The sequence below is a fragment of the Pagrus major genome, chromosome 18 (assembly GCF_040436345.1).
Source record: "Pagrus major chromosome 18, Pma_NU_1.0".
NCBI classification, from domain to species: domain Eukaryota; kingdom Metazoa; phylum Chordata; class Actinopteri; order Spariformes; family Sparidae; genus Pagrus; species Pagrus major.
This window is the reverse complement of record NC_133232.1, coordinates 16185623-16203370: the sequence shown is the minus strand read 5'-3', so window position 1 is coordinate 16203370 and position 17748 is coordinate 16185623. Positions and strand designations below refer to the sequence as shown.

The 17748-nt window shown below is 38.9% G+C and overlaps 2 protein-coding genes across 3 annotated transcripts; both read left to right on the top strand.

Moving 5' to 3' along the window:
• Window positions 1-249: 249 nt before the first annotated feature.
• cenpu (centromere protein U) lies at window positions 250-7452 on the top strand. 2 transcript variants are annotated; one of them, XM_073487428.1, is made up of 13 exons: window positions 250-331; window positions 971-1025; window positions 1253-1340; window positions 1568-1724; window positions 2537-2621; window positions 2760-2843; window positions 2951-3041; window positions 3379-3499; window positions 3832-3910; window positions 4780-4827; window positions 6477-6538; window positions 6749-6905; window positions 7120-7452. In XM_073487428.1, exons 1-13 carry the CDS (start codon window positions 318-320, stop codon window positions 7243-7245), a joined length of 1167 nt encoding a protein of 388 aa, XP_073343529.1. In that variant the 5' UTR covers window positions 250-317; the 3' UTR covers window positions 7246-7452. The 2 variants fall into 2 exon arrangements, with proteins under 2 accessions (XP_073343529.1, XP_073343528.1); XM_073487427.1 differs by having other exon boundaries at window positions 2757-2843.
• A 222-nt stretch (window positions 7453-7674) lies between these two features.
• Window positions 7675-15897, top strand: LOC141013463 (caspase-3-like). Its single transcript, XM_073487211.1, has 7 exons — window positions 7675-7738; window positions 11130-11210; window positions 12039-12187; window positions 13261-13389; window positions 13679-13854; window positions 14992-15106; window positions 15261-15897. Exons 2-7 carry the CDS (start codon window positions 11134-11136, stop codon window positions 15488-15490), a joined length of 876 nt encoding a protein of 291 aa, XP_073343312.1. The 5' UTR covers window positions 7675-7738; window positions 11130-11133; the 3' UTR covers window positions 15491-15897.
• The last annotated feature ends 1851 nt before the right edge of the window (window positions 15898-17748 follow it).

The following is a 17748-nucleotide window of genomic DNA, read 5'->3' as shown; positions in this document are numbered from 1 at the left end:
TTCGCTTCCCGTAGGACCGAAATTTAAGCGAAACTGCGTAGGGAAGATATTTTTCGCACATTTTCAGTACAATTGTTTATTTTACGTAAACCGTACCCGTACTACATCACTGTGAAGTTACGTATAATGTGTTGTATTTTTTGTCCCAAATAAACGTACGTTTTGTTATGTTAGTTTTTTAGTTGTGAATAACTGCTCCAGATTTCACCCCCGTTTATGTGGAATGGTACAGTCCCACTTCAAGCGTTTTGCGGGAAGCAGTCTCAGTTCGAGCCTGGTTTGAAATACTAGTGTTTACATACATTTCTAAGCTGCCGATGTCCAAAATGAGGTGAGAACTATAAGTTAATTATACGATATAATGCAGCCAAAATCTGAGCCCGTGAATCTGTTAAAGACACCGTCTCTCGTATGTTGGTTTAGAAATTTGAAGATGTAACGCTGCCCTGCTTGTCCTCTGTTATATGTTACGTTAGCTAATTGTAACGTTAACTTGCACATTTGAAATGAATTAGTGAAATAAGAAAAGTAACAAAAGCTGAATATGCTTTAAACATTGGCCAGATTCTGTGCTGCTAAGTTCATTCACAAATGATTTGATTGGTGCTGTTCGCAACCGCCATTAATTAGCTACTGTAATGTTAGCTAATTTGGCAGAAGACATGTTGGAGAAAAATAGTCATACTAGCTTATCTGAACAAAAAAAACAAAAAACATGCCTTGTGTTGGTGGTGATAGAAGAGATGTTAGCTTTGCAGTAAATAACGTACATTAGTAAAGTTTGCCACATAATAGCTAACGACACAACTTCTCCTGAGTAGATCTGAGGTCAGCGTCAAACTCTAGCCTGGCTGGAGCTGATGGGTGTGACTGAGGCAGAGCCAAAAGCTGTCACCTGGTGCTGGTGCTGGTGGCACAAATATTGAGACTGATCTTAATGTAACGTCTCCTGTCTTCTCTGTTTCCACAGTACCAAAAAGGGCAGAGCAGCCAAACTGCGCAAAGAGCCACAACATGACGCTGAAGTGAGTTGGTCAGTGGTCACTGTAGTATATAATCTATTATTTGATGCAAATTGGTACTTTTGAAAAGGGATGAAACTGGCCCATCCCCTTGTCAACTGTATATATTTTTCTCAGCAAAACACAAGAAGAGGGAATTGCCATGCAACATGTTGATGTATATGTCTAGCTTGATTTACTGTCAATCATGGAATTGGAATTTAGTTGTTGTCTCTTGTGTCATAATCCAGAAACAATCACGGATAAGTAATATGGATTCTCCCGACCTGTCTGCTATAAATAAAGTTAGCTTCCTGGAGGGACTGCAGCAAAATTATGGTGAGTTTCCACTGTAGTGCTTTATCTTTACCCACGTCAGTGCCATTGTGTCTTTAAACTGTCTGACAAAGCATAAACCATTCAAATATAACACCTGCATTATTTTACTGCAGCTCTTGTTCAAGCAGAATTCACAGAGACATTGGCAAAAACAAAAAAATGTGTGAGTGTAGCATTACAGCAAACCACCAATCTTGTGCTGACAATAGAACTCTTGTGTTGTTTAGATAAACCTCTGCACAGTACCGCCTTGGAGGAAGATCTAAATGTCCCAGAGGAAGAAGAACGGGTAAACAAAGGAAAAGCCATGAGAAAGGACACTGCTGAGAAGGAAGAGGAGAAGAAGAAGAAGAAGAGAAGTACTGGAGGGAAGGTCAAAGCCAGGTAAGGTCAAAGGACTATGTTTACTACTGTTACTGTCCACACTGATACCATTGTATTATGTACACAACACAGAAGTTCCACGGAGCCCCTTTAAGGGTGTATAGAAAAATGTAGATAAACTAATTTGAAAAATAAGTAAATATTCTTTAATATTCATGAATAGAGGCCTATGTACACATGCAACATGTGTTCACAGATAGACATGTGTACACATTCATAAATACATCCATAACTTGCACCTGAGACAAGTGATGAAAAAGGCACATTTTGAAGTGAATAGTTACGTGGCCTTAGAGACATGGGTGTTTGGTTTTAGAAATCAAGACAATTTCATTTGACAGTTATCAGCTGAATATAGCACACCAAGTTACAGTGGGCTTTACAGGTCCACACCAGAAACAATTGCTCTACCACATGGACTCTCAAAGTTGTGACCACAAAAAGTCTGGAATATAAATGGAAGAAAACTGAGGAGAAGGAGCAGCACTTTTTAGAAATACAAATACTTACAGATATATACAGTATACAGAATACAACAATTGTATTATTATCCACCAACAGGATTTCTCTATGCCAAATACAAATGTAATACATCCAGTATGAGTTTGGATGAAATACATCCATGAACAAGTCCAGTGTCTGTTCATAAGTGTGTTCCAGGTCCAGGTGGAGCAGTGTGAAGAAACTGTGGTGTAGCACATTTTTTGTTTGTAGCGCTTTTGTGGTTGTATCATATCTTGTCCATCTTTTGTAAAAGTGTGTTGGTGTTTCTGTCTTCCCCCCAAAAAATGTCTTGTCTGTCTGTCAACAAGTCCATTAAAAAAGCAGCAGAGGAAGAAAAGCGTGAAGAGAGAGAGGGAATCACGAAGTGTAAAGTCCACTGACCTTCAGTCACAGGTGAGGAAGTAAATAATGACTTTTCCAATAACAAGGGTATCTTACCACAATTTTGGCAATAATGTCATAATGAAAGTAGCTTTCAAAAAGAAAAAAAAACACGAGGAGAGGTACTGTTTCACTTATTTCTTTCAGGAGGAATCTGACATTGACACCACCCAGCAGAAACGTAGGAGAGTCCTGTCATCTGATGAAGAGGTGGTGGACGAGGACACGAGTTGGGTATGGCAGACCGTTGTAGTCAGGAGTCTAGCATCCACAAGAATATGGCCTAGATTAAGTGTTTTACTTAGTTTACATTCATCTTTTTCTTTATTTCATTTACTCAGAACCCGAGTCCAAAGAAGGCCAAGGTGTTAAGTTTGGGCAGAACCAGGAAGTCTTCGTCCAATAGGTCTAAATCTAGAAAGTCTTCATCAGGTAAGGGAAAAAAGAGGGTAGCTAAGCTGCAAAGTTAAACGTCACTGTTCACTTCAACCTCAGACCTGATGTTTTAACCCTGTTTTAAGAAGTAGTTCAACATTTTGGCAAATATTCTTATTCGCTTTCTATAGTTGTAGAACATTGATACCAATCATGTCAATATATGAAAGTGAAACTTGCTTATCAACTTATTATATCTCATTTGTTACTATATCTCCTGGCTCTAGCTCCTGCACCTACACTTTTGTTTTGTTTTTAGTATTTCATTATACAGTACAAAATACAGTTCATGTGATAAACCTCAGTAACCAAAACCTAATTGTTCCACATGAAGGCAGCACATCTGCAGACGCAGAAAAGGCCCACACTGATAAACAGAGGAGACGTGGTCATCAGGGAGGAACACAGTTGGAGGTGGTGCTGGATGCTTTCCTTGACTTCTGTGAGCAGTACAGGTAAACCAAGACTGTAACTCTTTATCATAAGGGTACAACTCATATACTGAAGTAATGACTTAATCATCATAAAAGATCATTGTTAAGGAACGTTACTTCACAGTAACTTATTATGTATTCAACTGAGCTAGGTTCCAGATCAAACTTCATTTCAGATCCATGAAAGACTTTTAAACAATCGTTGTTCTCAAAGACCTCTAGCTAATATTTGTAGTTTGTAATCTAACCCTGTCATATAACCACACAATAACTAACTACTTACATGCACACTTTAAATCATTTTATTGCAGTTTGAAGTGGTCACATTCCTTGTGTGTGTGTTTATTTCTCAGGGACTCCGTGGAGTCTACAGCAGTCAAACAGTCCATTGATTCTTTCTCCTCCAATGTGAGAGAGCAGCTCTCGGAAAAGGTCAGACTTTCCTACTTCTATTTAATTTGTAGTTCTGTCTAAGCAAAACTTCCACAAATTGTTTACAAGTTGTACAAAATGCTGATGCCATACTTTTGACCAAGTCCACTGAAGGATCCTGGTATCACATTTAGAGCTCTGCATGGTGAGGCACCAACCTACATTCAAGAGCTCCTAATGCCCTATACCACAAGTAGGACTCTGAGGTCCACTGACCAGGGTTTGTTAACTGTTCCTCGCACCAGGCTAAAGACAAAAGGAGACTGTGCTTTTGAATTAGTCACTCCTACACTCTGTGTACTCTCTTCCATTGAACTTACGTAATGTGGACACAGTTGACGCATTTAAAAAGCAGCTAATTTATTTAAACTTGCTTTTGATTAATGTGTCTGCCATTTTATATTCTTTTTTTCGCCCCTAGCTTTGCTCTGTTTCTTTGTTTTTGTTTCGTTTTTCTGTAATATTGTTGTGAAGCACTTATCAGCAACTGATACAGTATGTGCACTTAATCAGGGCAAGCAACAGGTGTTTGATTAGAGAATCTACTACATAACTGCAACAACTTTTTAAACTTTTGATCTAAAGTGCTAATTGTGATTTGACTATACTGGAGAAACTGTTAGAGAGAACTTAGAGTTGTTAAGTCTTTTATTCATAAATAAGCCCGTAAGACTTTTGATATGTACCGACACGCCCAGGGATTGGTTGGGACTGTATCGGACAGTAACACTGGAGTGGTATTGATCAAGTCAACAACAATTGTGACCATTAATATTATGATATATCTATCAGAACAGGACTGAATGATATTGGTTAATATCAGACCTTAAATCGAACATTTATAATCTCTGCTGTGTTTTCTCTTCCAGATCTCCTCTCACAAGAATCTCAAGGTTCTAAAAAGAGAAAACGCAAAGGTAACTATGGCAACCAGCTTTAGTCTAGGTCTGCAACTAGCGATTATATTTAAAGTTGATTCATCTGTCGATTATTTTCTAGATTAATTGATTAGTTGTTTGGTCTATAAAATGTCAGAAAATGGTGAAAAATGTTTATCAGTGTTTTCCGACACCCATGATGATGTCCTCAAATGTCTTGTGTTGTCCACAACTCAGAGATATTCAGTTCACTGTCATAGAGGAGTAAAAAAACAAAAAAACAACAGAAAAGATTTTCACATTTAAGAAGCTGGAATCAGAATTTAGACTTTTGATCAATCATCAAAATAGTTGGTGATTCAATATAATAGTAAAAGTTGGTGGTGACTGACATAACTTAATAACTATTAGATGAACTGGGATTTAATGTTGTAAATAAGTTTATGGTTCTCAGAGGATGATGCCTGCTGACTTTAATGGTCCTCTGACTTTTCTTGTAACATTTGTGGTTTTGAGTAAAATGTCTCAACAACTATAGAATGGATTGCCATAAAGGTTGGAAGTTGGACTTCATCCAGCCCAATCAGCAGGTGAAAATGTGTTCAATGCACTGGTTGATGAACCAAATACTTGCAATACTATATCAATCCCATTATGTATCTTAAATCGCTGTATTTGGTGTTGTCCCTAGAACATCATAATAAATGCTGGCCCATGACAGTCATTGCAACCCACCAAACACGCTGTTGAGATGAGCTTTGCGACTTGTGTTGGGGTTGTCCCTGGAACACCATAGTTAATGGGCTCTTCTCATTTCTCTATTTTGTTCCTCCTCATCTCCTCTGTCCTCTGTCCTGCCTGTGACCGGGAAATCAATCTCAGCATGCCATCTTAAAGCATGACTCAATTCCTGAAATAATCCTTGAGGAGGGAGGAGACAGAAGGCTTACTGAACGAGCTATGTATGAGCAAGGATGTACGGGTGTAACCTTTGTGGAAGTCTCTTCGGCTACAAAACAGCAATGAAAACCGTATCCAGAGCAAGCCGTTGTGGTTGAGTAGGTTAGAGTTAGGGACTTAAAGACCATATGATTCTCCCCCAGGAGATTAGGGACTGTATCCCGTATGGAATATATTATTATTGTGTATTATTATTATATTAGTATATTAGTATATTATTATATGTTCAGTTATTTTTTTTACACAAAGTTCAATCATATTTCCCATGTCTTTTCCATTTTCTGCCATTGTTTGGTTAGAATTAGGCAACAAAAATACTTGGTATTAGGGAAATGTGGTTTGGGTTTAAATATACCCTTTCTCAGTGTTTAACACGTTAACAAGGTTGCCCATTTTTACAGTCTCTTTCCCCAGTCACAAAGCTGTGACATGACAAAAAATGTGATGGGTCAGTGTCAATGATGGTCCTGCGGCAACATGAATTATGATGTTCCAGGAACAACACCAACATGGTGATATCAGATCACGCCAGTCCTATCAGCCTTTACTTTAATTTTTTTAAGCAAATGTTAGCATGCTTACCAACTAAACTATGGTCTTGAGCATGGTAAACATTATACAGTACCTGCTAATCCACCTCAGAGAGCTGCTAAGCATGGATGTAGACTCTTGTTCTAGATCAAAGGTCTTCATGTATGTACTGTGCTGTTTTGTCCTGTTTGTGTCAGGTGGGTTCTTTGATCCGTCAAAAGACACAGAAACTGTTGGATGCCAAATATGAGCTGATGAGGTGAGGAGAGGCACTTCCATGGCACAAACACGACAGATGTAATTTACACAAACTAAAATTACTGCAAGGTTTTAGTGTATAAAAACACTCATGAAGCAGAAGCACAGTGTATTTTTACTGTTGAAAGCAAACATTATCACGTCTTATAACGTCTAACTTCCTGTACGGGTTGTACTCACAATGACCTTTGCTCTGTGTGTATTCGGTCAGGGCAGAGAGGGAGGTGCAGTTGCTCCTGAAAGAGAAAGATGAACTTAAACTCAGATCATCTGATCTAAGACGAGGCCAGGCCTTCCTGCATGACATCAGGGGGCTCAACAGACAATACCTGGACTACCGACACAAACACCCTAAAGAGAAAGAGACGGTACACACACACACACACACACACACACACACACACACACACACACACAGACAGAGAGATGACGTACATACTGCCTGCTTATTTGTGTGCCTTGGTCATAGGTACAGCTTTAGCAATACAAATTGTTCTATCCTATTCGAGTTACACTACACAGCTGATGCTTTTCAGGTCATTGTAACGTACTCCCTCTTTTCCTCTCCTCCTCCCATTCCAGTATGGGGCGTCCAGCTTGCCAGCTTTGCTATTGGAGGCCAAGCATATTCAGTCGGCAGAGCATCAGATGCGAGGAATCAATAACCAACTGGAAAAAAGACTGAAGGAGGATGGTACTCAGATTTAATGTGCTATGCCACACGCACAAATTGAAGAGTACATATATTATGAATGATACTAATGCTGCCGGAAGTTTTCAAGTTAATACAGAAAGCAGCATAACGTTTTGGACTGTGTTGTTTTTCTGATTTCTTTGTGTATACTGCCCAAATCCTGTTCAGTAAATAAATATAAAAAAACAAATAAAAATAAAATAAAGCAAAAAATAACAGCATGTGTTTTTTTTGTGTGTGTTTTTGTTGACATCAGAGTAAAAGATCTGAGGTGAAGTGTACCGACACGTCATGGCGTCGGACCACACAGTGTTTGAAGCCTATCAACTGCCTGTTTTGATGCAGGTGCGCGTTACATTGTATCATTCCTCCCGCCCACTCGGGCAGCAGCGTTCCTGATTGGCTAAGACTTTCAGGGCTGTACTTTGAATAGTTTGACATTTCCTTATGATAGTAGTTCGGAGTGGTAACTACCTGCTAATACATCTACCGCCCTGTCACAAAAAGGTACGTTTATTTTGGACATAGTCATATTTTAATTATTGTTATTTACACATGAGTTTGACAGGCTGACTTTGTCGTGTCAGTTGTAGTTGAGAGGACTTGGAAAAACCGCTGTTCCTATTAGCCTAGTTTGCTGTTGCAGTCTTGCTAACTAGCGTTAACTTTTAACAAACTTTTAGCATCTTACAAATGATTTTTCGCGTGTCTCTGTCGAATGCAGTTGTGAATTACTTAATGCAGGTGGCCAATATGCTTTACCCAGTATGTCTTGACATATACTAAAGGTTTCAAGTCATATTCGCATGTATGGACTTGAAGCGCTGGGGGAAAATAACATTGTAGATTAGTACACAATGCTTTGACGGTCATTCCTATATTCTCTCTCACAGGAAAGAGTATTTGTTAACGTCGCCTTAATTACGTAGATACGATCAGTGACTCGTGTCAGTTAGGAACAGCAGCCTAGGATCATTTTCTCTTTTCCTGACCTACATCTGCTGTACATAGTTTCCTGTTTTGTCTATGGAGCTTCGCTGTGAGATGGCACCACGTCCTACCGGAACTGTAACACTTGTATTTACTACTAGTAATTAAATACATTTTATGATGCAATATTATTTATATATTGGGATATCAGCTCGTTCAATCCATCCCTGATCTTAACCATGCTATACAGTGCTGTGAAAAAGTATTTGCCCCCTTACAGATTTCTTTTGTTTTTGCCTTTTTGTCACACTTACATGTTTCAGATCATCAAACAAATTTTAATATCAGACAAAGATAACCTGAGAAAATACAAAATGCAGTTTTTAAATGACGATTTCATTTATTAAGGGAAAAAAGCTATCCAAAAACCAACCTGGCCCTATGTGAAAGAGTAACTTCCCCCTCAACCCTAATAATTTGGCCCTTGGCAGCAACAACAGGCAATGAGTCATTCACATCGCTGTGTGTTTCAAGCATGAACGGCCTGTTTAAGGTCATGCCACAACATCTCAATCTGATTTAAGTCCGGACTTTGACTAGGCCACTCCAAAACCTTCATTTTGGTTTTTTTTTAGCCATTCAGAGGTGGACTTGCTGGTGTGTTTCGGATCATTGTCCTGCTGCATAACCCAAGTGCACTTGAGCTTAAGGTCACGAACTGCCGGACATTCTCCTTCAGGATTTTCTGGTAGAGAGCAGAATTCATGGTTCCATCAATTACAGCAAGTTGTCCAGGTCCTGAAGCAGCAAAGCTAGTTTTACGCCAGATGTAACGGGACGCACACCTTCCAAAAAGTTCCACTTTTGTCTCATCAGTCCACAGAATATTTTCCCAAATGCCAATAATCAAGATGTTTTATGGCAAATGTGAGACGGGCCTTTGTGTTCTTTTTGGTCAGCAGTGGTTTTCGCCTTGGAACTCTCCCCGGATGTCATTTTTGCACGGTCTCTTTCTTATTGTTGAATCATGAACACTGACCTTAACTGAGGCAAGTGAGGCCTGCAGTGCTTTAGATGTTGTTCTGGGTTCTTTTGTGACATCCTGGATGAGTTGTCGATGCGCTCTTGGAGTAATTTTGGTAGGCAGCCACTCCTGGGAAGGTTCACCACTGTTCCATGTTTTCTCCATTTGTGGATAATGGCTCTCACTGTGGTTCGCTGGAGTCCCAAAGCGTTAGAAATGGCTTTGTAACTCTTTCCAGACTGTCAATGACTTTGTTTCTAATCTGTTCTTGAATTTCTTTGGATCGGGGCATGATGTGTTGCTTTTTGAGATCTTTTAGCTTACTTCATGTTGTCAGACAGGTTCTATTTAAGTGATTTATTGATGCTACAGGTCTGGCAGTAATCAGTCCTGGGTGGAGCTAGTGAAGTTGAACTCAGCTTTCCAAACAATGTGGTTAATCACAGTTAATTCATGATTAAACAAGGGGCGGCAATTACTTTTTCACATAAGGCCAGGTTAGTTTGGATAGCTTTTTTCCCTTAATAAATGAAATCATCATTTAAAAACTGCATTTTGTATTTTCTCTATCTTTGTCTGATATTAAAATTTGTTTGATGATCTGAAACATTTAAGTGTGACAAAAAAGCAAAAACAAAAGAAATCTGTGAGGGGGCAAATACTTTTTCACAGCCCTGTAAATGATGCCAGGAGGAAGTAGTCTGGTTACTGTGGTAATTTTGAAACCATCGCGGTCCCTTAACTCGACGAGTTTCTGCCTTGTAGTAAGGAATCAGAATCAGTGGTTCAACTCAGATGTTTTAAGTAATCTGTAAATGTAAATCATACAGTGCATTTAACCTGAAATTCTTGCTGCTACCCTCAATATGGTTAAATGAAATGTCGTTTCTGCTGATCACTGAAAATTAAATGTTGTGTTCTGGACAGTTGGTTAAACCACAGACTTCCCTGTCAAAGTTTTTCATTGGAGTTAGCGTGACTATCTTTCTATCAAGAAAGTAGTACTTGATTGAGAGGAAGCCTGTCCACAGATCTGAGCCTAAATACCAGTTGTAGTGAGTGAGGAAATGTTTAAGTGTATGAAGAAATCCTTCAAGGACTGGCTAAGTCCCAGTAAATAGGACAGGGTTTTTATGGCAGAGAGGAGATGGGCCACCTCACATGGAACAAAGACCAGCACACTTAGAATAAAAAAAAATACATCAAGTGTTAATTTGTGTACTGTTTTGGGTGATTTACTGCCATGGCTAAACTGCTTCCTCGTGAAAAACCTGTTGAGCCGTCGGAAAGTCTACTGTAAACAGATTTTTTAGACTCCTAAGTATTCAATCCAGTATCTCTTGGGCTATACTGCAGTTGTCATTGTTATTTCCTAGAAACATATGAAATCTTTCATTTCAGACCACTTGATAGACTGTGTAACTGTAGAAAACAGTTGATGTTGCTTTGGCTGGTATGAGTAAAGGTTTCTTTTAACTGGAATTGAAAGTTATTTGATGAAGCCTGCATCTGCTTTGACTGAGAGCAAGGCGAATACCAAGAAACCTAAAAAGGAAGGAAAGGTCATTACGTTCAATGAATCTCACTTTGGGGCCAGACTGTGGTGACAGCTGTATTGAAGTCTATGGAAGATGCGTGGAGAAACTAATTAAAACCTAACATATCTCTGTCGCATGACTTCTAATGAGGACATGTCTCCAGAAAATGAAAGAACGTACTTTACAGAGAAGGTTAACGACGGACTTTATTGACACTCCATGCATCTCCCAGAGGCTTCAATACATCTGTCTCCACAGTCTTGCATCAGTGACGTAATGACCCTGCCTTCTTCGTTATGTTCCTTGCTAATTACCAGGAACTGTAGGAGCAAGATAAGTGCAAATCTCAGAACAAGTTGGTGTTTTTTCCCCTTCCTACATCCTTCTTATACGTCCATGTCTGCAGGAAAATGGCAGATCCTCGTGGTGACGGTGATGCACAGAGTCCAAAGGACGAAGTGGACGCTTTGAAGTTTTCTCTAAAGAGGTAAATATTGTCCATTGTTGAAAATAGGGTCATTAATCTCATCCAGCCATTCACTTTAAAAGTCCTGCACACCTGCACAGTTGTTTTCACATACTTGACTGTCTACACCTCTGTTCAGGGGGAATGAAGGTGGGCAGAGCAATGCTGTCATTAAATGAGGTCACTGGTCTCTACATCACTAAGAAAGACAAACGTATAGTTTGTCCCACCATAGAGGGTGCAACAAAGCTAAACGGAGAATCGGGAAAATTTCAGACACACACTGTCTGCACACCACATAATCAAAATAAATCAAATCAACTGTGGGGATGTGCAGGGTTTTTAAAATTACTATGTGTAGCATCAATCAGATTATTATGTAACAGGTTTAAGCATGGATCAGGTTTCATACATACTGCATCAGATGGCCAGGTTTCTAAAGGCCAATACTTAAGGAATGATGGCTGCCATTTCCTTTTCATTGTATGTTTCTTTATTATGTTATTGTTATTTAACAAGTAATACCTGTACCTGTAGTACAGTGTAGGCTATAAGCCATTGGCGTACATTATTTCCGTAACGTAGAAGGTCATTTTCAAAGAGCTGTAGATGCAATAGATGTGGAAATGCTACATTGCAAAAAAAGAAGAAAATTGCCACACACTTTTATTAAGTTATTGAAACATTTATTATACCATCACTTTCATAAATCACCCTGTATAATGAGAGGCTCTAAAATTTTCCATGTGGTGTTAAACCAGCCTCTCAAGTTTCATCACCCGTGAGCTGTCAAATCGTGTTAAAATGTCTGTAGACATGTTAAATAAGTTGCTAAACAAGTTCCTCTAGTTTCAGATCACGTCCTGATGAGGAAATGGACTCTGGTCCCATCAACAGCAGTAAAGCAGCAGACTCTGACCCTTACCGCTACAAGATGGACTACCCCAGCCTCGGAACCTGTCTTATTATCAACAATAAGAACTTCCACCCGAGCACACGTAAATACATCCATTCAAAAAGACACAAGCGTGACACACACACGGTATGCTTACAGAGAAGAGATGGGAGGAGTGTGGCTAAAGTCATGCTATGAGTTCTGAGCTGACATCTTGACATGTCACAGTGGGAAAATGACAGGTGTGAATAATAAAATTAATGATGGCTGAATTCCATTTAGCTGCTTCAGTTTCAGGGTCCTGACACTGTGCATACTGCCTTACTGCCTCACTGTCATAGTCTACTGGGACACTTGGAGACAATATAGCCATTGTTAATGTTATTAACTGTTTGTTATTTTCCTGCTATGAAAAGTATAAATATCTGCTGTGGAAAAAAGCCTAACCGAAAGACGTACTCTTTCCACGTCTCCACTTCATAATTTTCAATGAAGCTTGAAAAACTAGACACAAATACAAATTAAAAAATAGATCCAGTTCTCATGAATTAACATAGCAGTGCCACAATAAACATGTCCTTGTCTGTTATTCACAATGTTTACTAGGGTTGTCATGATTACAATTCTAAATAGAAAATTCATCAAAGTTTGCGGTACATTTCAAATGGTGTGTGTGCTGCTACACACACACACACACACTCTGCATTTATACAGGTTTTGCAGGTGTGGAAACTCAAGCTGCTGTTCAGTAACCTTCTGCCACCTGGTGACTAGTGTTAAATAGTTTTCTTAATTGACTGGCAAAATACTTAACTCAATTATTCAAATGTGACCACATAACCTTAATGTGGTACATTCTAATTAAAAGATGTTGGTTATATCACACTTGTTACCATGTAGCTTTTAAAAGAAGAATTTCAAAATGTGAATGACAGGTGTGAGGGCATGAAAACAATGACTTGTTGACCTTTACATTTGCAGTAAAATTAGTCTAATTGCAGTGTGCAGTCTTAACTGCTTAGCTTTAAAGTTTCACCAACAAGAAGAGTGAGTTCAGTTTATGATGTATGAATCTGAGAGACAGGTCTCGAGAGCTCACATCCCAGCTCTGTGGACTATCTTGTAAAAGCTGACATTTAAAGCCTGCCGCACTTTTGTGTTTGTGTTTCTCTCTAGATATGAGTTATCGAAACGGGACGGATGTTGATGCTGCTGCTGCTATGAAGGTCTTCCGTGATCTGGGTTACAAGGTCCAAGTCTTCAATGATCAGACTGTGGAACAGATGAAACAACTGATGCTTAGTGGTAACTGAAAGTTTTTCAGTTTTTCATTAATTCAAGATAGCCACTGAGAGTGATCATGTTCATGTTAACTCTTTATTTAAATGGTCCAGTGTTGGCTCTTAATAATTACTCATCAGGTACATCTGCTGCATTTATACAGACCACAGGAGCATGGAAACGTCTGAGTGTCTCTTTAATTTTCAAAGTTTTGAAAATTGTTCATGCTATGCCAGACTTGAAGGTTCTTCATTGTGAGAAGTACAACTGCTTGATGCTAAATATCAGCACTGTCCTCCGTGTGTGTCTCTAGTGTCCAAGGAGGACCACAGTGACAGTGCATCATTTGCATGTGTGTTGCTAAGTCATGGAGACGAGGGGATCATATATGGAACTGACGGCCTTGAAAAGTTTGAAAACCTTACACAGTCCTTGAAAGGAGATTGCTGCAAGAGTCTGGTGGGGAAACCGAAACTCTTCTTCATACAGGTCAGTTAAATATACCCACATTAACACACATAGACTTGTGATATTGTACACAAACCTTCATGTAGAAAATAAAAGGTCTTTAAGGTCCTGTGTTTAGGATTTGGGGGGATCTTTTGGCAGAAATGGAATATAATATTCATAATAACGTTTTCATTAGTATTTAATCAACTGAAACTAAGAATATAATCACAATTGAATGTAATAAATCTAATGCAATGAAAACTGTTAAATACATTAGAATGAGCCTTTTATATCTACAGAGGGAGCTGGTCCTCTTCCACAGAGTACACCATGTTGCACCGCAATCTTTCTACAGTAGCCCAGAACAGACAAACTAAATACTGACTTAGGCCTTTCACTTGGACTGTAACAATCCATTGATCTGGAGCGATACTCCCTAACTCCATGTGTCAACGTCTCTGTCCAAGCACACCTCCTTCCTAAACATTCAAACACTGCTAGTGCAGATGATGGCAAACAGCCAATAACAAGACAAAGATGATATTTACAGGAATAAATAAACAGTGTGGCAATATTTTGGACTTTGGAGAAAAGACGGGTCAACAGACAAAGAGGCCATCTCACTTGCTCTCACTATGGCAATATCAGCCGCTTTTTCATCAGTGTTAGGCTGACAAAATGTGCATGCAGGCAGGAAAGCTAGGCTTGCCTAATTTATGCAATATAAAATGCCATAGACTTAAATTAATAATGGTGACTAGCAGAAAGCATTTGTTTGTGTCTCCTCGACAGTTAATATTGCCTGGATTTGATTGTTTTAAAATGTTCTCGTTGTTAATCCATGTTTTATGTGTGTTAGTTGACTCAGTGTAAAGTAATCTTTACTGCACTTAACCCTTACAATTGTTTACAATTACTTATGTGTTGTTTTATAGCCAAAAGCATAAAAGAAGGTGGTGGCAGCTTCTCTTGTAACTGATTGTGTTTAAAGGGCCGATGTTGACTCAACAGTCAAATCTCAGGTGTATATTATTTGATGCCAGGGTTTGAAAGAAAGGAGTTGAACATTTTATGTTCAAGTGCAAACATAAAGATTCTGTGCTACTGAGTCCCAGTACTGCCATAAAAGATGATCACAGCTAATGAACATATGCCTGGATTTCCTGTCCTCTCCAGGCGTGCCGTGGTTCAGCTCTGGATGATGGAATCGAGTGTGATAGTGTAGCTGAGTCAACAGCAGAGAGGATTCCTGTGGAGGCAGATTTCCTGTATGCTTATTCCACTGCTCCAGGTAAAAAGAAAAAGAGAGAGACTATTTGTCCTGTTAATATTTCTGCCTTTAACTGACTTACTGAAATCTGACTTACTGTACGTGATGTTGGTATTACACTGTATCACTAAATGCCCTTTTTGTAAGAGTGTTAACACAGTGAATTGTCCTGCAGGCTACTACTCATGGAGAAACACAGCGAACGGCTCCTGGTTCATGCAGTCGCTGTGTGAGATGTTGCAGCGTCACCACGGAGAGCTGGAGCTGATGCAGATCATGACCCGAGTCAACCGCAAGGTGGCGCTAAGCTTTGAGTCTGCCTCCAACCTACCTGGATTTAGTGCCAAGAAGCAGATCCCTTGTATCGTCTCAATGCTGACCAAAGACTTCTACTTTCCCAAATAAAGATTTAAGATTAAAGATTAAGACTACTTTTAGCTACAAGAAACTACCTACCTGTGAGAAACATTCAAAAGTGGCTGCGATAGTATTGCCGATTTCATATCCATTGATTTCTACTAATTAATGTTGAGCCTGATCAGTTTTTAATGATATGGTTTTAGTGCTGGGGCTATCTGGAAAACCTGAAGCAGTCATAAGTCTGTTGTTGATCATCATTTGTTGCAGAACACTAAAGGCTGCATAAAGGGAGATTTATTTTCAATGAGCCTGTTTCAGTGAATGTGGAAATGTGGAAACCTTACTGCATGTGGAGTAACTACATATACATAATACCGTATATTTACAACATAAACAGCTAGTTTACCAGATGCACTTTGTCTTTAAATGCAATAAATGCACAAGCACAAATAGTTCACTGTAAATGTGTCTTTCTATATTGTTAAGAGTCTCTAATGAGGTCATCACATGGGGAAAAAATCACCAAAAATACTTGACCATAAAATACGACAATGCAATATACTGATGTTATATTGTTATCATGAAATTAGACTATTTATCATCTTAGATTTTAGGCTATCATTGTGTCATGATATGGCACAACGAGTGTTGTCTTTTTTTTTTTGTTTGTTTTTAAGGCTGCATCAACTGCCTGCATTAAATAATGTCTAACACACATTGTAAGATATTTACAACAAAAGAATCTCAGATCTAAACCTTTATTTCAATATTTATATATGTTTATTTATTCATTCAATTTTAAAAACATAAACGATGTTAACTACATCTATACCTATAAATACACGAGTAACCAACAGTGTATGAATACTGAAATCTCAATAGATCAGCTAAAACATATACTGTACCTAACTAAATTAATGAGCATTAAAATAATCATGTAACATTAAAGGTGCACTTTGTAGTTTTGGGGGGAAAAAAATTAATCAGAAGAGAAGGCTCTTCATTGACTGATATTTATGTCTTAACTATATAAACTTTCATGACTTAATAAACTGAATAAACAAACTGACATAAAGTTATACATTATGACGTGTATGAATTGTGTTGCAGAAATATCAACTTAAGTTAGCTTGCTAACCAGATAGCCCTAGCTTGTCCTGGTCCAAAGCTCCTGTGCTAGCAGTGTAAACACCAACACTCCACTGGTGCTCCGAGTCTGGACCGCTAGCTGCACAGCTAAATGAGCTAAGAGGCTAACTGGCTAACAAGAGCGACAGCGGTTACACTGGTGATATGTTGCTCCGTTTGTTTTGAGAATGAATTTGACGGGTGGACAATTCTCACATATAGCACCTTTTAATGAGAGTTATTCTTCTCTCCACTGTAAGACCGTTTTTGAAAACACACCGGGTCTAAGTGTACAGAGAGGTCACTTAGAAACAATCCTTAAGAGCTTGTTTTTAGCAATCTGAAGCTTACTTTTAAGGATTTGTGGACAAAATCTGTACCAGAAGGTGGCAGCATTATCAAAGATTCAGTGAACTGAAGCAGCAGCAAGACTTTTCAATGTTGCAGCCTCTTACAGGGCTGCTTTCCTGGTCAACAATTTAGCCTACTATTGACAAATGGAGACCTCGAGATATACAGTCTATTGCAGGTAAAGACACTGTGCATCACAGACATTTCCTAGGTCTGATTTTTTAGGGAAAAAATGAGATGGTTTAATTGCAAACTCAGGACTAAATTATCTTCGTGTAACTGAGCCTGTTGTGTACTTTTATTTGGAGTGATGTGTTTATATGAATGATTAACAGTTTATGAGGGGTGTTTTGTAAGTTAGTGCTGGTATGTGGACATGTAACCACTAGAGGAAGCCAGAGAAACATGTAGTGAAGTTCTGAGGGCCTTTAATGAATCAGCAGTCTTTTAAATATACACTACCAGGAACTGAAATCCTGCTGAAGTTAACCCTTGATACACTGGTGGGACTATTAAGTACTGTTAAAATAATGGTCAGTAAGGTTCTCTTCAAAATCTTATTTACCTTTACATGCCACATTTGATTCCAGCTGTCACTCTTGTTTCTCTGTATTTCAATAATTCAAACAAGGTTTGGTTTAACCCCCCCCCCCCCCCCCCCCATACTACACAATATATGTATGATGCAGAGTTTGACTGACTATCTATGCTCCCCTCTGTCCACATGTCTGCTTTTGTTTTCGGCAGCCTTGCTGATAAAGTATTAATTTCTCTTGTAGTTTATCGGACCCCTCCCCAGTCTCAGCTGCAGCATGTGTGTGTCT